Source organism: Phocoena phocoena, chromosome 6, assembly GCF_963924675.1.
Source record: "Phocoena phocoena chromosome 6, mPhoPho1.1, whole genome shotgun sequence".
NCBI lineage: Eukaryota > Metazoa > Chordata > Mammalia > Artiodactyla > Phocoenidae > Phocoena > Phocoena phocoena.
This window is the reverse complement of record NC_089224.1, coordinates 113,717,724-113,741,496: the sequence shown is the minus strand read 5'-3', so window position 1 is coordinate 113,741,496 and position 23,773 is coordinate 113,717,724. Positions and strand designations below refer to the sequence as shown.

The 23,773-nt window shown below is 63.5% G+C and overlaps 2 protein-coding genes across 2 annotated transcripts in view; one reads left to right on the top strand and one right to left on the bottom strand.

Annotated features, from left to right (window-relative positions):
• The window catches only part of KCNT1 (potassium sodium-activated channel subfamily T member 1), a 67,179-nt gene extending 52,281 nt beyond the window's left edge, over positions 1–14,898 (bottom strand). Inside the window, exons 1-2 of the mRNA XM_065879977.1 lie at positions 14,789–14,898; positions 3,499–3,657 (exon numbers count right to left, since the gene is read on the bottom strand). Of these exons, the coding sequence (XP_065736049.1) occupies positions 3,499–3,657; positions 14,789–14,898 (269 nt within the window). The remainder of the gene's footprint in view (positions 1–3,498; positions 3,658–14,788) is intronic.
• Positions 14,899–16,362: 1,464 nt separating this feature from the next.
• SOHLH1 (spermatogenesis and oogenesis specific basic helix-loop-helix 1) lies at positions 16,363–22,901 on the top strand. Its single transcript, XM_065879976.1, has 12 exons — positions 16,363–16,405; positions 18,215–18,237; positions 18,406–18,488; positions 19,242–19,379; positions 19,821–19,967; positions 20,424–20,546; positions 20,635–20,732; positions 21,347–21,524; positions 21,574–21,704; positions 21,775–21,874; positions 22,028–22,098; positions 22,684–22,901. Exons 1-12 carry the CDS (start codon positions 16,363–16,365, stop codon positions 22,899–22,901), a joined length of 1,353 nt encoding a protein of 450 aa, XP_065736048.1.
• Positions 22,902–23,773: the final 872 nt, after the last annotated feature.

Genomic DNA, 23,773 nt, shown 5'->3' with positions numbered 1-23,773 from the left:
CAACACGGGGTGCCGCTCAATCCCACAGCAGCAGCCAGGCTCCATCCTCTATTGCTGGAAGAGCTCAGGGAAACACGGAACAGGGCCCTTCTGGGCAGCGCTCTAACCCTGGAGGCCTGGCCTCCTCACCTCCCTGCAGCCGCGCTGCCCCGGAGCCCCCAGAGGGGTGCACACACCTCCCCACCCCCAACCCTGTCCTCCACTAGATGCCTGGAGGGAGAGGGGCATGGACCCTGACGTCTCCTCCTGCTGCGGGCTGGGTCCTGGCCGGACAGGCAGCTGGGGAAAGCAGCTGGTCCCAGCACGTGGGCCAGGAGAACACCTGGCCGGGCCTTCTCCTCACCTGTGGCTCTGCCCACCCCAGCCTTTGGCTGGTTCTAACCCTCGTGGGAGACGAGCCTGTGGTGGGACAGCCCGTGTCCCCCGCACCGCAGTGCAGGGAGGGTGTGAGGTGCGGCGGCTGGCTGAGGCCTCGTGTCCATGTTACAGACCAGGAAAGGAAGCAACACTTACAACGACCAAAGCCCCGTCTGCAAAGCCCTTTCCCGCTCCCCTCGCAGCCGCCTCTTCCAGGCCGGGCCACCATTGGCCCTCTGCAGGAGGCAGAGCGGGCGTGGGGGCTCACCGCCCAGCCAGGCCTGCAGCCCCTGAGCCCCACAGGGGGCCCTCAAAGCCCCAAGTCCATCCCCCAGGACCAGGTGCACCAGGCGCACTGGAGGGTCTGCTGCGGACGAGGAGGGGCCTCCTGGAGCTGCCTCTTGGCTCCTGGGGCGAAGGGGCAGTGAGCTGACCGGGGACAGGGCAGGGAGCCCCGAGGCCTAGGCCTTGGAGGGTCCAGGTGTAGGGCTTCTGCCTAGAGCCCTGCTCCCCAGGAGCCCTGAGACCCGGCCACAGGCAGTGATGAGGGTCCCCTAGGACCCTGGCTGCCCCCTGAAGGTGAGCCAGTCCTGGCTCTGCCTGCCTCCTCGCTGCCCGCCCTGCAAGAGGCTGGCGAGCAGTCTCCTTCGCTCACGTGGGCTGAACCCCCCCTCCCCCCAAGGCCACGGTGTGTGAGGCTGTGGTGATTCATGGCTGTGGCTTTATTCCCCTGGAGAACAGGAAGCCCACAGCCCTGGCCGCCTACCCACACAGCCTGCCAGGAGTCGGGCAGCAGCGCCCCCACTCACCCCACAGAGGCTGCCCCGGGGCACGTGAGTGGGGCTGGAAAGGAGCCCAGGCGGCAGGGACCCAGGAGCACGTGCGGGAGGGCAAGCACAGCTCTCCTCCCCGGACCCACGACGCCCGCCGTCTGCAGTGCCGATTCGCCCAGGCCACCGGCCCTTCCTCCTGCAGCCCCAGGACCCCGGCCCCGGCCCAGTCCCGGGTTCTGTGGGACTGTCCCTGGGGCACTCAGAAGCACGGGCTGAGTGCACACGGCCCTGCTGGTGGGGCAGGCTGGCCTCCTTGGCCTCCAGCCTCTCGGGCCCTCCGGCCGCCCCACAGCCTCTCAGCCCCAGTGCCTGCTCCCTTCCCTCACCCGACGTACAGACACATCCTTACCACCTCTCCACACATGCAGCACAGGGTCTCCACGCCTGTCCAGGGACCGCGGCAGCCTGTCCTCTGGAGGACTCCCCCCGCCACACACACACACACACACACACACACACACACACACAGCCCGTCTCTGAACACCATGGGCACACAAGCACAAAGTCCCTGGGCCCAGCACACAGGAGACTTTCCCCCTGAACACAAGGCCGAGGAGAACAGAGACGGGGGGGTTGCCAGGAGCTGCAGGGCAGTGACTGCTCACGGGTACGAGGTTTCCGTCTGGGGTGATGGAATGCTCTGGAACTACGTAGTGGTGATGACGTATATGTACCAAATGTCACTTTATATTTTAGGTTTTGTATATTTTACCACAATAAACCACCCCCCCCCCCAAGCCACAGGGTCCAGAGCACGGTGGAGGATTCAGTGCCAGCTTCCCACTTCCCAGGGGACAGGGACAGTTCCCTCCAGGCAGACACATGCCACCCTTGGCTGACGGCAAGGACCTGCCATCCACTCCTAAAATCTAAGGGATGTGTCACTGCAATTACATCAGTTGCGGTCACTGGCATTTCTGGAGCATTTGGAGGCCCCAGGCCCACTCGGGGAGATGGATGCCGTTTCCTGCCCACCTCTGAAAGAACCTCTGGGGCTGCTGTTATCGAGAATGACTCAAGTCCCAGCAGAGCGGGCAGTGAGGGCCTGGTGCTGACTCAGGAAGGTGCTGAGCTCACGTCTGGCTTAGAGAAGTGCCCAGCCTTGCCCTCCTCTGCCTCTGCCCACCCAGGTAGCCAAACGAACTCTTCACCTGGGTGTGTGTTTTCGGGTGGGTTTACCTATTACCACAGTACTCAGTCCACCAAGATAAAACCACACGGCCTTAACGTGCCCCTCTGCTGGGTTCGCAGCCTTGGTTCTATGTGGGTGAAGCCCTTGGGTTCCATCTCTCCTCCTGATTCTACCTGGAGAATGCAACTGAATGCTATGGGAGGTCTGGAAGGATATTCTGTTTCCGGCAGGCAGAATGCATTTTAAACTCACTTTCCACAAGTCTCACACACGGTCCTTACATGCTGGCCTCCTCCACAAGCACGATTTCTTTCCCAGCTACAGCTTCAGCAGTGGATTATTCTCAGAGCCTGACGAATTCCAACCTCACGGACTTTACGTGCTAACTCGAATAACTGCACTGTTGGGACGACTGCAGATTCACGAGCCCAGTTCAGGGCTTGGTGGGGAAGGAGACCCGCAGATACCGGGGCCCCTCCCCCAACACACTGCAAGGGAAGTGGTTCTGGTCCGAAGTCCCACAGGCTCCAGCGTGAGTCCCTGCACGCATAAAGAACTTCCCCCGAGGCTGATGGAGCTATGGTGCTGGGTGTTTACTGAGACAGCTATTTGGGGAAAGGGCAGAGAAAAGCAACATTTCTCCCAGCTTCCTGCCAGCCTCCTCAGCACATGAATTATTTCCAAGGGCTCATTTTGCTGGTCCTTTGCCGAAAGACTCAAGTTCATTTTGCTTTGTGCCCCCAGGAGAGTCCGAGGTGGGGGCACGCTGTCATCCCTGGTAAGTGACCACAACATCAGCTCCCTTAATTAATAATAAATGACCACAGCCAGCGTCTGGAGGACGCCAGCCCTCAGCCAGCCTGCGGGGCTTCGCCACGTGGCGCTTCCGGCCCTGGCTTGTGCCCCAAATCAGCAGAGCTGCCAGAGGGACTGGGGGCCTGTGGGCAGAGCCGGAGAGGCTGGCCCGCGGACTGGTCTCTGGGACTCCCCAGCACAGAGCCTCCCGTCCCATCGTCCAGGCTCCTCCCGGGAAAATGCTTCCCACCCTCCCCACCCCCCAACTTCTCCGGGTCCCGGAAACCCGGGAAAGTTGAAGGGCGCGGGCCCCAGGCAGCGCGGGCGCAGCGGCGGCCTTCAGCACCACGGACAACTCCGCGCGCCGACCCCCCGCCCTACCTGTCGTCGTTCTGGAAGGACTGGTCGCCCAGCAGCAGGTCCCGGAAGCGGTACCGCGGTGGCAAGGGCACGAGCTCCGAGTCCAGGTCGCTCATCTTGAGGCTGACGGTGTCCAGGAGCGCGCCGTCCCCGCGGCCGCCGTCCCCGGCGCCGGGCTGCCTGCGGGCACACGCCAGCGCCCCCTCAGCCTGCGCCCGCGCTCGCCGCGCAGAGCGGCCCCCGGCCAGCACAGCCCCCGCCCGCCCGCCCCGCCGCCCCCGGGCCCCCCAACCCCCGGCCCGCGCGCCCCGCCCCCCACGCGCCTGGCCGCCCAGCACAGCCCCGCCGCTGCGCCCACAGCTGCTGCCGGGCTGCGCGGCCCACTCCGAACAAAGCACCTCCAGGGCGTTGGGGAGGTCCACCACTGCCGATGGCAGGGGCAGGCGCTCACACCACCCCCGATGCCGCGGGGGCCGTGGAAGCCCTCCCGGCTCCCCCCACGCAGACTTTGCCAAAGCCGGCTGCGCAGCCTTCCTCAGGGTCCAGGACACCTAGCTCCCCATCAAAGACCCCCTTCCAGACCCTCAGGCTGCTGGGCTCGGGGGAAGTGACCAGGCGGCTGACGAAGAGGCCCTCATCTGCGGCCTCCCTGGACCAAGCAGCTCAGCTCGGATCAGAGCCTGCGAGGGGGTGTCAGCAGGGGAGGGCGGGATCCCTTTGCCCAGTGTCACCAGGATTCTGAGGCCACAGAGACCCCTGTCCCAACCACCTGGCAGTGGTAGAGCAGGGGTCACACCCGGTAAACTGGGAGGGTCCCTGGCGGTCTGCAGCCTCCTGGGGCACCGACATTCGTCTTCCGGGGCTCCTTCCCCTTTCCTGCCCCCATTCCCACACCCAGGTGAGCTCTGGCTACAGTCACCCTCACGCACCGAGGCTCCCAGTTCCCAGCGTCCAGGGCAGCAGCCCCCAGGGCCGTCTGGACATCACAACAGGCCCTCTCTGCCCTCCAAGTCAGAGGCTCGCTAGCTACCCCTGGAGTCACAACGCAGTGGTGCCGGACGCAGCGGGGCAGCTGCATACCGGTAACTAGTTAACTAGTGGGGATTCTCATTTCCATGGTGCAGGTGGGCAGGGCCGGGGCCGGGCCACCAGCGCAAGTGGGAGTCAGGTCAGACCCCGGGGACTCCCGGCCCTCTGGCAACCACCTGACCTTCCAGGTTGAGTCCAGCCCAAGGCCAACCCTAGGTGCTGCCCCTCAGCGCCCGGTGGGACACTGGTGGGGAGGCAGGAGTTATAATATCTCCCTGCAGCCTCTGCCCGCTGGGCTGAGCCCTCACTCGCTCTTCTAAGAGCCAAGACCCCGGGGTCGGGGGAGCAGCACATCAGCTGTGACCCTTTAGTCGTGGACCCGGGAATGGCCTCCTGGGCCCCTTCTCAGTCACCACAGGAGGCAGGGCAGATGAGCTGGGGTTGGGGGGAGGTGGGTTCTCCCCACTGTCAAGCCCGTCCCCCCAAGGGACAGGAGGACGACGGAGGAGCCCAGCTCAGCCTCTGGGCAGGTGCAGGGGTCTGCTGACCACACTCGCTCCCACGCTGAAAAACCACGGGCAGGCTGTACGAGAGGCTGGGAGGCCAGGGCCACTCACCTGGAGCACGAGGTCCACGCGGGCGGGTGGGCACTGTGGACCCCTCCTCTCCCTCCCCAACCTGGGAAGGGCAGGCACATTCCCTGGGCCCCCACCGAGGGCCTGGCCCATGCCTCCCGACCCCCCAGACGAGCAGCAGGCAGGTGTCAGCCCCCCATCCCACGGCCATCGGGAGCTGCTCAAGGACCGTCCCAGGCCGAGGCTGCGAGAGGCCACGTGGGCCCAACATGCCTGCGTGCTGTCCTCCCGGGTCTCGGGGTCAACCCCGAGGATCTGGCAGCATTTGAGAAACAACATTTCCTAATTGCATCAGCGTGGCTGCATGTTTTCCCTTAGTCACAAGCTGGTGGGGCCGTGGGTAGGGGCACGCAGGTGGGGGAGCCACACGGGCTGAGGTTGGGGGCTGCATCTTCTTGCTTTTGCCCCTTTCTTGCCAAAAGCCCCTTTCAATGGCAGAACCCCAAGAGGCTGCAGCTCCCCGGGCGTGGCTGCCTCTGACCCCCTCCCCACTCTGACCTGCTTTGGGTTTTCTCTCCTGGCCTCAAGGCCCGGACACGGCAGGGCCCGTGGAAGCGCTCGGAACCCAGGGCCGCTGTTTGCTTCAGGGGGACACAGCGGGGGTGGGAAGTGCACGAGGAGTCAGAAGGCCAGGCCCCTGCCCACACGCTGTGGCCTGGGGAGGGTGACGGGGGATGCTGCCCTTCTTCCCTGACGGTGCTGCTGGGATACCGGACACTGGAGTGAGCACAGGGTGCAGAGCAGATACCCCACAGGCCTCCTGGCATCCTGCCTCGCTGCACCAGCGGAGCCGAAAGCCCACATGAACCTGAGTGTTTGTTGTGCTGGCCAAGAACCAGGGCCCCAGGTCTCCTGGAATGGTGCCACTTGTAGGAGGGAGGTGGCTGAACGAGGGGGCTGGCTGAGGCCTCTCTCCAAGCCCAAAGGCTTGTGTCGCTGAGAGCTCTTGGGCATGCAGGAGTGTGGGGGGTCCCATCCCCCTCGGAGCTGAGATGGTCCAGGTGGGGCAAAAGCAAGGCCCCCCCTCTGCCTCCTCGTCTCCCCTCCCCACTCGCTCTTCCCTGCGGGCCCAGAGGGGCCGGGAGGAAGTCTGGGACCCCCAAACCACGCCCATTATCCTTTCTGTCCTGTGTGCTGGCCACATGGAAGAACGGCCGATTTCAATGAGAACTCAGTGCTTCGGTGGCATAAAGAAGGCGTCCATCTCCCCGGCCCTAGCTTGCCCTCAGGACAAGGCATGGAACTTCATCTGTACGACTCACCAACACCCTGCCGAGCCAGGGCAGAGCAGCCCCCTCCCCGGCAAGGCCGTGGGGACTCTCAGGGCCCGCTGGCATAAACCCGCAGGCCCAGGGAGCCACCAAGGGTCCTGACGACTGAGCGGGCTCGGTCCTGCCCCATTAGTCCATGCTGGGTGGCCCCATGAAAGTCACTTCACCTCCCTGAGCCTCAGTTCCCTCATCTGTAAATGAATATCTGACGCCTTCTCCCTTTAGCAGGTGACTGTAAAGATGTAAGGAGACAGCAAGGCTGAGGTGTGCAGTGTGGTATCTAGCACACGGCCGCGTAATCCACGTCAGTTTTTAATTTGGGGCTGGTGAGCTAGCAGTTTGGCCAAATTCCAGGGGACAAAGGGTCCGACCCCAAGCGTCAGGTTCCTGGGATGGCCAGCTCCCCATCACGGTCTCCCCAGTGTGGCCGGAGGCCCCTCTGGGGGGCTTAGACTCGGAATGCCGACCTACGGGATCCAACGAGGGAGGCTAAGGAGGAGAAGGGAAACCAACACCCGGCACACACGGCGGGAAGTCATCTCCCAGTTTGGTGCACATGTGCTCGCGCGCCCTGACCCTCCGGGCTCAGGGGAGGGAGAGCCAGGGCCCCGGCACCCGGTGCCAGCCGTGTGCCAGGGACTGTGAATGCAGCATGTAGCACAGAATCCTCAGAACCCCGCGTGCAGCCAGGACTCCCCGTCCCTCCGACGGGAGGTGAGGACCTCTGGGCTCACAGCCTAGGAAGAGGCCCACAAAGTGGGGCGTGGGGAAGCCAGGTGCACCTGATACGGGGCCGTCCTGTTTACCAGCAGCGGCACTGCCTACAGGCGGCCAAGGGGAACCCCTCTGAGGGCCAGGACTCCTGCTTCCCTTCCCTCCCAAATCCGCCCCCTTGGTGGTCAAGGAGTCAAGCAAAACTGAGGAGGGTAAAGTGGTCAAAAACCTGCTTCTCCGGCCAAAGGCCCCTGGCCCCAGTAGTTGCCCAAGTTCTGCCACCTCAGTCAGACCACTCCAAAGCTCAGAAACAGAAGCGACTTTGCTTATTCTTCTAATCCCATCACCCAAATAGGGTGCAGACAACACCAATGTATACGTGAGACAATCTCCCTTAATACTCTAGGCGCAAAAATCCTAAGTAAACTGTTACTAAATGGAATGCGGTAGCACATAACACCACCGCACCAGCAATACCAAATAGGATTTCTCTAAAAAAGAGGGCAATATACTTCACTATGCAAAGAAACTAAAGGAGGGCTTCCCTGGTGGCGCAGTGGTTAAGGATCCGTCTGCCAATTCAGGGGACACGGGTTCGATCCCTGGTCCGGGAAGATCCCACGTGCCGCGGAGCAACTAAGCCCGTGAGCCACAGCTACTGAGCCTGCGCTCTAGATCCCGCGAGCCACAACTACTGAAGCCCGCGCGCCTAGAGCCCATGTTCCGCAACAAGAGAAGCCACCGCAACGAGAAGCCCGCGCACCGCAACAAAGAGTAGCCCCTGCTCGCCGCCACTAGAGAAAGCCCACACATAGCAACGAAGACCCAATGCAGCCAAAAATAAATAAATAAATTTATTTTTTTTATTTTTTATTTTTTTTTTTGCTGTACGCGGGCCTCTCACTGTTGTGGCCTCTCCCATTGCGGAGCACAGGCTCCGGACGCGCAGGCTCAGCGGCCATGGCTCACGGGCCCAGCCGCTCTGCGGCATGTGGGATCTTCCCAGACCGGGGCACGAACCCGTGTCCCCTGCATCAGCAGGCGGACTCTCAACCACTGCACCACCAGGGAAGCCCAATAAATTTATTTTTAAAAAAAGAAATTAAAGGAGAAAATCCACACGATCTTGTGAGTAGATACAGAAAAAAGATTTGTTAAGATCCCCCAAACCCATTAATACATTAGATATAGGGGGAGACGTTCCTAATTTGATTAACAGCAACCAAAAAAAATCCAGGCAATGGTGGAATCTTGGAGGCATTCCCGCTCCAGTTGGGAACACAAGAGTCTGCCCACCACGATGGGTGTCCTCGGCTCCCACTGAGACGAAGCAAAGAGTAAGAAAAGGAAGAGATGGGGTTCTCATTGTCTGCAGCAGGCATCACCGTTTGCCAAGAAAACCCAAGAAAATCAGTTGAAACCTATTAGAACAAACGAGAGCATCTAACGGGGTCACACAAACCCAAGGCAGGAGCGACAAGGCGGTGGCAGCATCACGGGAGGGAGGGCCTGCTCACGGCAGCCGTGCAAACTCAGGAACCGGGGCCCCACTTGCCACCGGCCTCCAGGACCACTCAGAGCAACGGCCCACCGCTCTCCGGCGCTCTCACCGACGGCAGGAGGGGGCCGTGCTCCCAGAGCTCAGCAACCCTCCTCCAGAGGAAGGGGCAAAGCTGATCGGCTCCCGCCAATGCACACACTCACTCATCTTCTCAGAACCTGTTTCCGAGATTCACGCGGAAGGATAAACACGTAAGACCTGCCAGGACAGGTGTAAGAGCAAAACAGAGAAGGGACGGGCCTTGCCAGCTGCCAGGGCTAATTTACAGCTCCAGCAACGGGATCTCCAGGGCTTGGTATGAGAGAGAATGCAGAGCAGGGGAATTCAGGAGAGAAAGGAGGCCTCGGGAGGGACATCAGTAATTCAGTGTTGCCGCTGGAATGAGAGCAGCCCAACCCATCCTCAGGGCCTCTCACGGGATGCTCGCAACATCCTGTGTGGTGGGAATGGCGTCCCCCCAGTTTGCTGACGGGGAAACAGACGCCACAGAACTGAAGTAACTCAGCTGCCTGGGCAGGGCCAGTGCCGGAGCTCAGGTACTCTCCGTGGCTATGCCATCCGGCCACGGGCCTTCCGTCAGCTAAGGAAAGACCCCAGCTCACAGCCCCCAGACGAGGAGGAGCCTGGAAGAGAACGCAGGGCAAAGATGCGTGGGGTCCAGAGGCTTCTTGTTCAGCAGGAGAGACGTATCAATGCTTCCACGTGGGAACAAGACTCTTTTGTTTAAAGACACGCTGATGAAAGGGAAGAACAGGGAGAGAAATCAGGTCGGTGCAAGGATGCCTGCAAGTCACGCAGGAAAGACAGACAAGCAGGAGGAGGCAAATGACGAACAAAGAGCAGCTCAAAGAAGAGAAAACAGAACAAAAAAGTCAACTGACACACATGTGAAGGACCTGCTGCCTCCCCGGCCGCTAGAGAGACAGCCCAGCAAGTACCATGATGGCGGGGAGGGGGGGGGACTCTCTGACCCCGAGACTCCAGCTGGGACACCCTCCTCTGTGCCTAGGACGCTGGGCACAGACCCTAGCTTCACGATGACCCTGCAGATGGCCCGGACGTCCGCTCTGCAGGACATGCCGCGCTGTGAACACGCAGGTCCCAGTGACCCGAGTGGACACGTCCCCACAAAAGAACAGCCCTCTCAAAGGATCCCATTTAGGTTAAAAACTAAACAATCTGCTCGGAGGGGACCCCAGTGAGATGGGGCTTTCTCTAGCTGCCTGGCTCATACCAGGTGTGCGGGATGTCCCCACCGCACGGTGACAGCTCGGCGGGCGTGGGGGCGGTGAACGGTGAGCTAAGGGCTGTGCCTCAACCTTGCTGCTACCCCAGGAGACGTACTGAGCAAGGCTTGAGTTACTGGACGTGAGAAGCGCCATGACGACCTTCCTCTCCCCACGCATCACCAGGCTGCAGCCGCAGCCCCAGTCCTTGTCCTGGGCCCAGCCACGGGCCGGTCTCTGGGGAGGAAGGGCATATGACATCCTGGGGAAATGTCCCTTCTCCCCCCAAGGCTCCTTTATAAAGGAGTCCAGATTGCTTGCGATGCTCAAGCCAACCCGGAGTAGGACTGAGGGACACCCCCTTCGGGCTCAAAGACAGGCTCCCCCTCCTCAGATGCATTCTTCAGTAGCTCACACTCGGTTCAAAATTTCCAAGGAAACTGGAGACCTATGACTGACAGAGGCACGGGGGATGTGTGCACGTGTGCGCGCATGCGTGGGTGCGCATGGACCTGTGTGCGCCTGTGTGCGCGCATGCGTGGGTACGCATGGACCTGTGCGCCTGCGTGCACACAGGCGTGGATGTATGTATGCACCGTGCACACACGTGTCTGCCCGCACATGCGCACACATCCCTGCCCAGTGCCCCGCAGGGGAGCCCTGCAGACGTCACAGCACCACCAGGGTCGGGGAGCAGTCAGTCGAGCGCTGGGCTGGGTGCCCGGGGAAGCAGAAAACCGCCGAATCCCTCTGCTGACCGTGACACCCACCATAATAAAAAAGCTAGAGCTGCTCAAGCTGCCTAGAGCTGGCGGGGGTGCACGACTGGGGAAGGACCACCCTCTCCCTAGGGGAGGAGCCTTTGAGTCAATGCCGTGGACGGCTGCTCGCCGCCGTCTCCGAGCTGCATCAGATCCCGGAGGGGAAGCTCAGAACACATCGTCGTTGAGCCAGATTCAAGCTGGAGAGCTATCGAAACGGACACTTCATAGCAGCTAACCCCCGGCACAAAGCCAGCCCAGAGGACAGCGAGGAGGGGCCTGGTAGCCGTGTGGCCACGGGGCCTTGGGTGTGGCCACGGGGGCGCCATCACCACCCCTGGCCTTCCCCAAGCCGTGGGCCCGCCCCCTGGACACAGGGGAGGCAGAAGCCACGGGGATTGCAGTTCCCACCCTACCGGCCGCTCACCTGGGCTTGGATCTACCTCTGGGGAGAGCCCATGCTGCACGCCCCCACGGGGGACGCAGTGTGCCCGGGTCCCTCAGTGCCGGGCAGCGAGCCCACGTCCAGATGGCAGACCCAGCACTCACCCCCTGGGTGCCCGCCCCCTGGCTGGGTGCGTGGTGGCCACTGGGAGGTGCCGGGGGAGGCCTGGGCCGAGCTGCGGGAGGCTGAGGCGGAAGGCTGCCCTGTGTGCCCCACTCCCACGGCCGTGGGACTGGGGCACCACTGTGTCCCTACTCAGCCACCAGGCTCCAAGGGCTGGCACGGCCTGCCGGGGCGCTCTGGGCCTTGCCTGGAAGCTGAGGCCCAGGTGGGGACACCCTGTCCACACCTCACACCCAGCAGGTCCCTCTCCTTAGAGCCTCACGTCCTGGAGAATCCAACTCCCCGGCTGGCTTCCCTGTCCTTTGTCCTGTGACATCTGCCAGGACCTCCAGGGTCAGCTCTCCCAACACCCTAGGGGCCCCCATGTCTGCCAGATGGGGTGAAATTCCGCACTCGCCTGGCACCTGGGGCCTCCGTCCCTGATTTAAGACTTTGAGCTCTTCCCAAGATCAGACACCTGCCGAGAGGTATCCCGCAGCGGCCTCTGGCCCAACATCCAGGGTCTCTGTGAAGATGGCTGAAGGCCCACGTGGGGCCTCCCCCAGGGGCGGGAGGCTGTCCTATGGGCAGGAGGGGCGTTTCTGGTTACGTCATCGTCAACGTGCAGGGCAGCATCCCAGGCCCGCAAGGCTGGCACTGCAGGGTGGCCTCCAGGGCTCACTGCCCCATGCAGGACAAGCTGGCCACAGCCAGAGAGACTGCACAAGGGACCCCGGAACATACCCCCTGTGGGAAGTCTAAATCGCAGAGCAGACCTCTTGGGAAAGGCCTTTCCAGGAACCCCAGCCCGGAGCTGGCCTACTGACCCTGCCTCGTCCTCTGCAAATGGTTTAAACTTGCCAGCGTCTAGTACGGGCCTCGGCTACGGGCCAGGCCTCCCCATCCCCGAGCACCGTAGGAGGAAGAGGTTTTGGTGAACATGGGTGGCCCATCCGCACACACAGCCCACAGAGTTCCCACGACTCCTTTAAAACCGCCCGTGTCATCAGGCGCTGCCCCTGGGCCAGCACCCATCTCGGGGCTCCACCCAGGGGCTCCACACACCCGGGCACAGCTTGCAAATCCCCACATCCTCGGGACGGAAGGAGAAGCCTCAGGGCAGAGTTCATGATTCAGTCACGAAACCCTCTAACAAAGCACGACCCCTGCCGAAGCAGGGTCGTGCCAGGTAACTCGGGGTTAGTCAGACACATGGACAGGCTGGGACACCCGTGTGAACGGTGGACGGAGCCCGCGTGAGCGCACAGATGACACCCACGGACCCGCGCTGGACACAAGCCGAGCTCCGAGCGGGTACCCCACCCCATCCCCTGCTCACTCACCTCTGTCCTCCCGAGCTGTGGCCGTAGCCACCCCGGGCCGAAGGCAGACCCCCAAGTTCCCTCTGGCCCCCAGACCAGGAAGCTGCCCCTCCTGCCGGACAAGACTGGCCTGTACCTCGGGCCTTGGGAACCTTTTCCCACGGAGCCTGGGCCACTTCCTGCTGCCCCGCAGGCACCGCTCCCTAATATGGGCCGGGAGGGCTGGCCGTGACCTCCAGCCAGACATGCACCCTGGCGGGATGCCAGCCCTAGATCTGCGCCTTCCACCGTTGGGGCCCAGAGGGTCCCATGCTGGCCCTGGGTAGGCAGGGCTGTTGGGGGACCAGGAGGTTCCAGTGGTGCAAAGCTAGGACTCTGGTTTCCAGGGCTGACTCTGCTGTGAAGCCTGGTGCAGGAATCCACCCCTCGAGCTCCACCAACCTGGATCCTCACCCACCTACACGGGGTCTTCCCTCTCCGAGCTAAAGCCCACATCCCTGAGCTGCCAGCCTTGGCCTCCGCTGCCCCACCCCACCCCAGCCAGGGTCCCCTCTCAGCCAGTCTCCCCTGCTCTGGGCAGGGGGTGGGGATCTCTACCCCGCTTGACCTTCCTGGTCGCGGGGGGGGGTGGGTCCCTACCCAGCCTGCCTGACATACCCTTGGCCCTGGCAGCCACTCCACACGTGTCTGAAGCATGACGGCAAATCACTGCAGGGTCAGAGGTCAGCTCCGACCAGGGGAGAGGAGCGCTGTCCCTGCGGACGCAGAGCCGTCTGGGGGACCGAGCCCCTACCTCGCCTGCAGCAGGCAGTCAAGTAGGGCAGGGGAACTGGACACGGGTCGCCAGAAAGATGGGTGACACCTGTCCGAGCAGGGAGATGGGCAGAGGGGCATCCGGACCACGTCACAAGACCGCTCTCTGGTCACTTATTCTGTGCCTGACAGACGCCACCTGGTTGATCCCTCAGGACAGCCCGAGGGAGGTCCAGGCTGTGCCCATCTCACGGGGTGAACTCCACTTCCCAAGGATACCACCTGCACAGCCTGCTCTCGGGGCCCCTGCCTCTCACCCAAAGCTGTGCCCCCAGGATCCCACGGGTGCCAGGCCTGCGCTGTCCCTGCAGAGGGACCACCCTGACCCTTGACGTGTGGCTGGAAGCTTCCCCTTCCGGTCCTGGTCCCTCACCAGGAACGGCCCTTAAAGACCATTCGCTCCACCACTCACTTGGCTAGCTGGGAAGCCAAGTCCCACAAGGAAACAGCCGGAGCACCTGGCCTTGAACCCCGGCATCCACCCCTTCTCCGGCCTTAGAACAGCTGACCGAGCGGGACCCAGAGTCCAAGGTTCTGCCCAGTCAGGGAGGGTCACACACAGGGCAGCGGCTGTGGGTGACCTGGAGTCTGGCTCCTGGCGCAGGGTGAGGGGCAGACGTGTGTGCCTGTCCTCTGGGGCTGGTGGGGTGGGGAGAGCGCCCCGAGGACAGGGCCCTGGGGCAAATCCGCATCGGGATTGTCACCACTCTGCCCTTCCTGGGACGCCCACCGGCACGGTGCCCTCTGTGCCAGTCACCTGGACAGGCAGGAGCTTCGTGGCATCGTGGGACACTGCACAGGGAAGGTCGGCTCCCAGGCCACCTGGAAGCCCCTGTCAGTTAATTCTCTCCTCACACAGATGAATAAGCAAGGACCCTGAAAGACACGTGAGCAGCTGAAAATCACCAAGCAACTAGAACCCAGGACTCCTGCCCTTCATCTGACAGCCCACCTGTACCCCACACCCCAAACAAGGCTCTTCTTAGGAGGAGCTGCCCTTGAAAACCCACTTCTACCTGGGGAAACCTGGCCCCTGTGCCTCACTGGGTACAGCGCTGCCACCCCCACTGGCTCCTCCCCCAGGCTTGACCAGAGAGGGAGCTGGGAGGCCAGCACAGCACCTGACCCCTCTGGCATGCCAGGCACTCCAGCTTCCTGCCCGCAGGGTCTGCGCCTCGTGGTGCCTGGGAGATGCTCACAGCCCCGCAGGTAAGAATGGCCACACTCTGGCCACCTGCTGGTCATCTGAGTAAGGACTCGCCTCACTGCGACCGGGTCCTGAAGGGCACCCCTGTTCCCCACGCTCCCCACGCTCCGGGGTCCTGGGGAGCAGGTAGTCCTGGGAAGTGGGGATTTGAGGATGAGGGGCCCTGGGGTGGCACGAGCCCCGTCCGGGGTCCCTCCACGTGGGGGAGGGCACTGCAGACCGTACCTGGCGGCGCATCGGCCGTCGTCGAACACGAAGGTCCGGTTGGTGTGGCCCCCGCCGCGCGCCCCCCTGTAAACACCCCCCGGGCTGTGCGCCCCGTCCGGGAGCGGCATTGGGCTGGCGGCGGCTGCGACTCGGAGCGGAGGAGCAAACGAGTCGGGAGCGATTGGCGACTTCTTCCCCCGCTTTGCCCTGAAACACTTTTCTCTGGTTACGGTGGGGGTGGGAAAAAAGAGCCTGTTCCAGGGTCGGTTCCGGCGCCTGTGCTGGAGCGCTCCCTGCCGGCCGCGTCGGGAACCAGGCTGGGGACGGTGTGGGGGACCGCCCGCATCCCACCCCGGGTACCCATCTCCATCGCGACGCTCGGCGCCCCCGTAATCCCGGGAAACCGGACAGAGGCTTTTTAAAGGCTAGAAAACCCTAAGAGCGCCCCCAGGGGCAGGGGTGCGTGGTGGGAGGGGCTCCGAGAGGGCTGGGGGCCTCTGGGCGCTTCCTGTTTAAAGCGCGAGCATCGGCGATGGCGCCTGCGCTGCTCGATCCTGCCCTCGCTCTGAGCCGCTGGGAGGGGCGGCCGATCAGCACCTGCCCCGCCCCCATCCCCCCACGGCACCTGTCACTCCCGCAGAGACCTGCACCCAGACCCCGTCTGTCCGTCCTCGCGGCACACCTGGGAGGCCGCTGGGCCCGGAGAAGGAAGGGAGGTCGGACCCCTGGAGGCAGGAGTGATCGCACGCTGCCACCTGCCGCTGCCGGCACCTCTGCCGCGCGCGGCCGCCCTGCTCTGCTCTCGCCGCAGCCCCACACGGAGCACCTGGCAAACAGGCAGAGGAGGGCCCGCAGCCTGCTGCAACCCCACGACCCAAAGGAAGGCATCCAGGAAGCGGGGGGATCCGCTGGAGGGCCCCACACGCTCACACTGCCACCCTGGCTCAACTGCTCCCCGCCCCCGCAGGTAGAACGCTCTATTCTGTCCCCAGTGCTGGCCTGACCCTCAGTGAACCATAAGCGTGGCGGAAACACAGAGGAATAGACAGGGAAGGGAGGCGTCTCCCAAAGAAGGGCGAGGGACTGCGGCGTCAGGCGGGGGTGGGAGAGCTGAGCCAGCATCACCCGCGCGGCTCATCTCACCTCACGGCCCGGGGCACCAACCCAGCCACCCACAGCAGGGTGGTCAGTGCAGGGGCTGTCAGGGCGGGGCTGGGTCAGCTGATCTGGAGGGTGCACGGCATGTACTTCGTGGTCCTGACATCTGCAGGAGTCTCAAGTCCCATCCCTGTTTACTTCCAGAAAACAGCAAGCTGAACAGATACTGTGTGTGTGTGTGTGTGTGTGTGTGTGTGAACTTGGCAAAGGCATGGCTTGCCCCCAAGTCCGCAGAAGGAGTGCAGCTTGTCCCCAGACTCATCCTCAGTCTCACCTCTTGGGCACTTTCCCTACTTCCTCCTGAAAGGATGCTGCTGCAAGAGTGCCACCCACCCCGGCCCCCAGCAGGTCTCTGCCCTCCCCCAGGACTCCTGCCAGGGTGTGTCCACCTTGCGGGCCCCTTGGAGGTGCCCTCTGGCTGGCTGGCCAACGAGATGACTGGCATGCTGTCAGTGACGGGAAACTCTGGCAAGCCCGGTAACATTCCTGAGAGCTTCAGGGAAACTCTACCACGCAGGAGCCAAGCCCCAGAACGATGGCGTGTCCATCCCTCCCCAGCCAGGAGCAGGAAGGGGAGAGAGCCCCAGGCCCTGGCTTCCAGCCCACCTGCTCCAGCAAGGCAGCCCGGCAGATGGGATCTCTCCGCCAAAGCCCCCCACTGTGCCCCTGGACACCCAGGCCAACATGCTCTGTGGGGTCTGCTCTGGCACTGCCCTCTCTTGGGCACTGCGGACCCTCCCAGGGCAAGGAGCCGGGCTTCTCGCACCTCCCGTAAATGCCGGGCCGTACGCGCTGGCAGAACCGGCCATCCCCAGCCTTCCCTGGACTCAACACAGAAGCCAGGCTGTGGGTTGCGCAGGACTGGACAGCAGAGGCCCTGGAGCGCCCCCTTCTGTCGGGAGTGCGGACCTAGCACATGGGCCCTGGCCTCCTGGCTCCCCAACCTGACCTCCGGCCCACCCATCCTCACAGCATCACCCTTGATCGCGAGGCGACTTCTGTCCCCCGCCCAGCCCTCCCTTTATCCCAGGCCCGGCCTCCTGGGGTTCTGCCGCCTCTCCTGCATGGCCTGACTCCACGTGCAACACGTTACTGCCCCCACCAGTCCCCCAGCATCCGACCTGCGGCTCCAGCCTGGGCTGGCCGGCCCTCCCCCATGCCACCTTCAGGACTCAGCTGAACAGAGTGGAGACGTGGGCCCAGGCCCTCAAGTGGCAGGACCTCCCACGTCTGCACTTCGCCCATCTCTGGGTGCTCCCGCCGCCCAAAGCCCCACCCCAGGACGCCCACCTGCAGCCCTGAGCCCCTCCTCGGTTGGAGACAGGTTTCCTGCTTCCCCAGGGGCAGGGGCTCTGCTCTGCCACCTGGTTCCGTCCCAGGCCCAGCACCTGGGGCGCACTTTGACCACCGCAGTGACACCTGCCCCAGCTCCCTCTTGCCTCGCTTCTCTGTGAACTCGCCCAGCAACCGCCCCCCACGCCCACAGCAGCCCACAGCACTGCTCTGAAGTCCTCCTGACTGAAATAGAGCTTTAGTACCCTCCCCTCCCCTTAAAGGTCCACCTCCCTGAAAAAGGACCAGTCTCCACTTTCCCCTTCCTCCCTCCCTTCCTTCCATCACTCCTCCAACAAAGCCCCGGTGGGCTTCACGTCCAGCACTGGGACGGCCCCTGGAGACCCGGCGAGGTGTGCACAGACCTGGAACCGCTCGCACTGTGCACTAAAAGCGGGCCGAGTGAGGTGTTTTGGGAGCCCCCTGCCCAGAAGCTGCTGGAGACGGGGGCTTCGTGGAGGGAGTCTGCATCTGGAGGTGGGGGGCGGGGAGGGAGAGCAGGAGCCAAGGCCTGTGTGAGGGCAGAGCCAGGGCTCAGCCCCGAGAATGAAGGTCCGGGCCTGGGGCAGGCAGGGGGCAGGGGTGGGAGAGGCAGGAAGGCCAGCCAGCCTTCAGGCAAGCTCGGGTGCTAGGGAAGGCACAGAGAGGGTGCGTGGGATCGGAGACAAGGCTGGGAGGCATCTGCATGCCTCCTGGCTCCTGAGTGGGCGGTGGCACTGGCTTAGGCAGAGCATCCCCTGCAAGAGGATGCCATTTGGGGGACGGGCACAAGTGAACCTCGGACCTGAAGGCCCTCAGAGGCAGGTGGGGCCCCTCTGCCCATCCTTAACCAGCCGGAGTCCCATAGATCTTGGCTGACCAGCCTCCCCGCTCCCATCTTAGCTCCCCTACCTGGGCCTCAACGTCCCCCGCGGACCACACTGATCCTGAAACCTTCTCCTCCCACACCTGTAGCTCCCCGGCCCCTCTGCTCTCAGGTAAGTCCAACTCCTCCTGCCACACAGCAGATCCTACCTGCCCACCTCACCCACGTGCCAGCCCAGGGAACCGCCTGGGCTCGCGTTCTTTCCTGCTTGGGACGCTGCCCAGCTCGCTCCTGAAAACCACCTCGCCCTGAGGACACCCTCCTGCCCCTCCCTCCACAGATTCGTCGTCTACTTGGCCCCCCGAGTCCTGAGACCCTGGAGGATAGCACCCAGCTCGGGGTTGGCACCCGGGGGCGCCCACGGTGGGTAGGTGAGGGGAGACTCCACTGAGCGGGAGCTGGGCTGACCACCCGGAAGGGGTGGAAGAAGCCCACCTACTCTGACCACCTACCCCAGCCGCCGCTTCCTTCTGGCAACTTCTCGGCGAGAGGAGCTTCACTGCGCGCGGGCGTGGGGCGGGGCAGAGCGCATGTGAGGGAGGCGGGGCGCGTGGGGGCGGGGCGCGCGTGGGGGGCGGGCCAGGTGCTGCCTGGGAGGGAAGCACGTGGGGGTGGGCCGAGTGCACGTGACGGGGAGGGGCTGCAGGAGGGCCTGCGCAGGGCGGGGCGCACGTGGCGGCCCGGGCGCGTTGTTGGTCTCTCCACTAGCTCCAGCTGCGTGCCTATGGCGTTCAGGGGTCTTGCGTCAGACGCTGGGCTTCCCGGAGCCCCCGGCTCCGAGGGGTGCAGGTGAGAATTGTGGGGGTGGGTTGCCGGAGGGGGTCAGCTGGAACGCCCCTGCCTGGGGGTGCTAGGGGTGTCCAGACCTGGCGCTTCTATCCAATTCAAATGCACCGAATCCCCGTCCCCACCCAGCTTGGCCTGCGTGGGGCAGAACCCCGACCCCCGGCCCTTTAGGGGAAAGAGGGAGGGGTGCCAAGAGGTAGGGCGCAGGGCCGTGTTCCTGGGCGACCCAGGCCTTGTTCTGCGCCCGCCTCCCAAGATGTCCATCACCGCCTCGGGGCTCCGGGGGCCTTTTCTGGGATCACAGAGCCCAGCGCTCTTGGCTTTTTTCAGCAGCGGCCCTTTCCTGCTTGGGACCCAGTTACGCTGCGAGGATCTCTGCCACGGCTCAGGCCAGGCCAAGGCCCCTGCGGTGGCGAAGGGTCCAGTCTCCTGCCTCCCACGGAACGTGCTCAGCGAGAGGCAGCGCAGGTGGGGGCCGCGCAGTGGGGGTGGGGGTCAGAGGGGGTCAGGTTTGTGCACGCGAGCTGGTTTCAGGTGGCTGGGACAGGCTCGTGCCGTCTGTCGGGTAAAGGAACGCTTAGTACATCCCCGAGGTGAATATAACACATGCTTTTGCGAGTGGGGGTCCCAAGGGCCACCGTTGCAGCCCTTTATTTGACCCGAAGTCCTGGGCACCTCGAGGTTGTGCATTTGCAACCGACATCCCCAGGCAGTGACGGTGCAGGCTTGGCTACAGCCCGCGGCAAATACCTGGATAGCCTGCAGCTTGGGGTCCGGGGTCCAGGGCCCTGGGCCAGTGTGTGTGCTGACACGATCCCTAAAGGGCTCGGGGGGTTCTGGTGGCTGCGGTGCTTTTTCCGGGTCAAGGCCAGACTGCCCCATGGTCGGTGGTCACTTCCCTGGAGGCAGGAAGCGGATCTCCTTGAGCTGTGAGCGCCTGCGGGCCCTGCTGCCCCAGTTCGATGGCCGGCGGGAAGACATGGCTTCAGTCTTGGAGATGTCAGTGCAGTTCCTCCGGCTCGCCAGCGCCCTGGTGCCCGGCTGGGAGAAGCACGCTGTGAGTTGTCCTGCGGCAGCCCTGTCAGCCCTCTGGGGGGGAGCCATGGGCATCCCCCCTATGCCCCGGGCAGCTCTGACCACCCGGCTGCCTGGCTTCCCTCTGCCTCGCACTGCCAGGGCTGCTGCGTTTCTGCAGACACGCCTCCATTTGTACACAGCACCTCCTCCGGGAGCCCCGGGGACAAGCTCTGTTCTCCATTTATGTTCCTTGTACTTTTGCCCACGGTGCCAAGGTTGTATGGGTAAAAGGCCCATTGCTGTGAGGTCCCCGGGTGGGCATGGCCTTCAGCCTCCATCCCGCCCCCACGCCCCAGTCTTGAGGACACGGTCTGCACTCAGGGAGGACCTCTGGGACCCTAGGCAGGGTGGCCAGTGACGGACCCCAGCCTGCTTTTTTTGTGGGTTTTCTGGTTGACGGTCTCTGTGGCGTTTTTTGTGTTTATTTCCGTTTTTGGTTCTTGCTTCTTCGAAGGAGACATGGCACATGTGGCAGAAGGACGTTTTGCAGCGGGCCCTGGCGAGTCAGACCCCAGCAGGTGCCCCGGACCCCGGCGTGGGAACGTCCAGCGTGACCATGTTAGTGTCCCTGTGGGGCCAGGGGACTCCCGGGCATGGTGTGTGCAGACTGTTCAGAGGTTTCTCCTTCTGTCTTTGCGTGCTTCAGGCAGCAGGCCTCCCCGAGCCGTGCAGCTGTGGATGTGGACGACGGTAAGGCCCCGGTGGGGGCGGCCGCAGTGCTGGGTGGGCTGCCGGCCCTGCCTGGTGAGCGTGAGTGGGCCCTTGTCCTCCCGTCGTGCCGCCCCCGACGAGGCCCCCAGGGCAGCGTGATGACTGTGCTTCCCTCATGCTGGATGCCTGCCACGGCGGTTGGTCACTGCTTGGATCACAGCTGCCAGTCTGCGAGTGCCACGGGAGGCGAGACTGTGCCTTCCCCCTCCCCTGGTGTGTTCCTCAAGGCGGGGAGGGGGTCTTGCTGTCGCCAGGGCCAGCAGCAGAGCTGGGTCCCCCGAAGAAGGTCGGGACTCAAGCTCAGGGTGTGAGGGTTCAGGGATCACACAGCACGGTGGTCTGAGGGTGGAGTCCTTGGTCAGGAATCACGGAGATGGAGGAATTGGTGGTAGCGTGAGGGTTTCCAGGTCCGAGTCCCCCATGGTTGACCTGAGGCCGAGTCGGCATCTGCACCAGGAAGCCTCCCTGGCCCCAGGTGTCAGGTGCTTCACCTCTGGTCATCTATTTGCTCCTGGTTACCTGTCGGCTTTTTGCTCTTGAAATTCACGGGTTCTTTATACAGGACACAGTGGGTAGGGACTCAGGTCTTCAGGGGAGGATTGCTCTCCAGGTGGGGAAGGCTGATCCACACCTCGCTTCCCCCACAGAGCCGCCCGGCCTGGTCCTCCGGTCTCCAGGCCTGAGTCCCTCCAGGGCCCTGAGGCCGCCCATGCTGTGGTCGCGGCAGCCACCCTCCCCGCTGGTGAGCGAAGAGTCTCAGAGCTGCTTGGGCCGGGCTGGGTCCCCAGGTCAAGGGACTGACAAGGCCATAACGCTGGATGCCAGGTGGGTGTCCCAGTGGTGTGTGCGTGACCCGCTACACGCCTTCTCCCAGTCCTGCCCGAGCTCTGCCTGGACCCACTGCCCGGGAAGTTTCTGCCCCTCACATCCTCGGTGTCTGCCTGGATGGCCCAGGCTGCTGGCCCAGGCTGCTGGTCCGGTCCTGGAGCAGCCAGACCCTGCCATGTATGTGGCTTTCTAATGTGTTTCTGGAAACGCTCTTGTCTCCTTAATGGTCGTCTGTTTTGGTTGACAGTAAGCGAGTTTGTGTTTTGCGAGCTCTACCAGCTGGGGCGTGGCCGGGAGCTGCTGGGGCTGGAGAGGAAGCAGCAGCGGGCTGGGCTGGCTCGGGGCAGGCAGGAGGGTGGGCTCAGGGTCCGGCTGGGAGGGTGTACCCCGTTGTCTCTGAACCCACAGCTGCCTTTCAGGGCCCACGCTCTTCTCTCGAGGTGCAAGGCCTGGGGTCCACCTGGGGTGACTCAGGCTGATGGTGTCCTTGTTGCATCCAGGTCTGTGTCGGGGTATGACGTCGAAGATGGGTCGTCCTTTCTGCTGACTGCCAGTCCTGACTGGTGGCTGGGTGAGTGGGGGATGCTCGGCCTGGGCCACCTTCTCCCCTAACGTGGGACAGGCTTTGGGGTCTGGGTTGGTCCTGTTGCGGGCTGGGCGGGCAGCTGGGGCTGCTGGGGAGATGGGATGGGGTGCAGCTTGCTGTGTGACACTAAGGTCCCAGTGTCTGTCTCTGAGCTCCTGTTTTTTTCTCTGCTGGTGGTTTTGGGAATGACAAGTGGTGTGTGGGGAGTTACCTGTGCGCTCCAGTGCATAGCAGCGGGGTTGCTTGTGTGTGGCTGCGAGTCAGTTTCAGAGCCTTCTCCCGAGACCTCGTCCCCACAGAGGCGTCTGGATGTGCGATGAGTCCCATCTCTGCAGGATTTGGCTTCATGGGGCGGGGGGAGCCCCTTCCTGGTTCTGGGTCCCAAGCAGGGCCAGCAGGAGTGGGCCCACCCACCTGGTCAGGGGTCCTCTGTTCCCACGTCAAGGAGGAGCAAAGGGTTTCCTCATTGGGTGGGACAGATGGGCAGAGGGGCCCCTTCTGCACACCGAGTCCGCTCTGTGTGCCCTGGGGTACCTGCCTGTTCTGCTGACACGTCCTGTCTGCTTCCAGGATCCCTGGAGGGCAGAGGCAGCAGTGCCCCTTTTCGGGTCCCCGCCAGGAGCAGCGTGCTGGACAGGGCAGAGCCCAGCTTCCTGGATGACCATGAGCCCAGCTCCCAGGACCCCCCAGACGGGCCCCTGGAGCCATGGAGCTCAGACGTGAGCTGCCCCAGCTCAGCCCTGCGGGAGGAGGTAGACAGCATCTTCCCCGACTTCTTTGCTTACTGAGGGCCGGGTCGTGCCAGGCCGCGGGGCACGGGGCCTTTGCAGCAGCTGGTGCCGCTCGCTTGGGCATTGTCTTTGGGGTTTGGGCTGCAGCTGTGCTCTAATTCCAGCGAGGCTGTGGGGGGGGCGCTGGGGGAGCGGGAGGCTGGATATTAAAAGAGGAAAAGCAGTGTTTCTGGAGGAAGCAAAACTTGTGTAGATTTCGTGTAATTAACGCGATTCACTGGGCAGATGGGCTGCTTCTGTTCAAAGTGCAGCCACCCCTGCCTGGGGGTTTGTTCCTATGATGTTCCTGGCCTGTGGGATCCCTAAATAACCGGGCCCTGGGGCTAGGGAGGGGAGGGGTCCACAGATGGGGACTTGTGTCCTTGGTCTGCTCCCCAAGAGGCAGGCGTGGGACCCAACTCCCTGTGCCTGTGAAGCTGGTCTGAGGGGCCCCACAGAGGTCCATTGGAGAGGCCTCTTTCTGGACCAGCGAGGGTGCCTGGGAAAGGAACCACCTCTGCCTTCGAGGTGCTGGCCTTTGTGCTCCCCGTGCAGGGCCCGTTGGGGGGCGTGGGACGGAGGCCGCTTGGCTTTCACGTCTGGACCCTCAGCTGCTCCCGTCCCCAAGGATCGGGGAGGCTCTGGCTTCCTGTGAGGAGTGACCCTGCCTGAATCCCATCACCTTTCAGTCACAGCGAAGGCGGTGCCAGTCTCTGACCCAAGCTGGTCAGGGGCTCAGCCCACCCTGATCCCTGCTTGTCCCTTTCTGGAGCCCTGGGCATCTTCACCCCAGCACCCTGGGAGGGAGGCCCGGGAGCTGGGACTCAGCTTGTTCCGAAGCCTGACTGAGACCCCCAGCGGGTGGGTGGACCCACCCTGACCCTTAAACT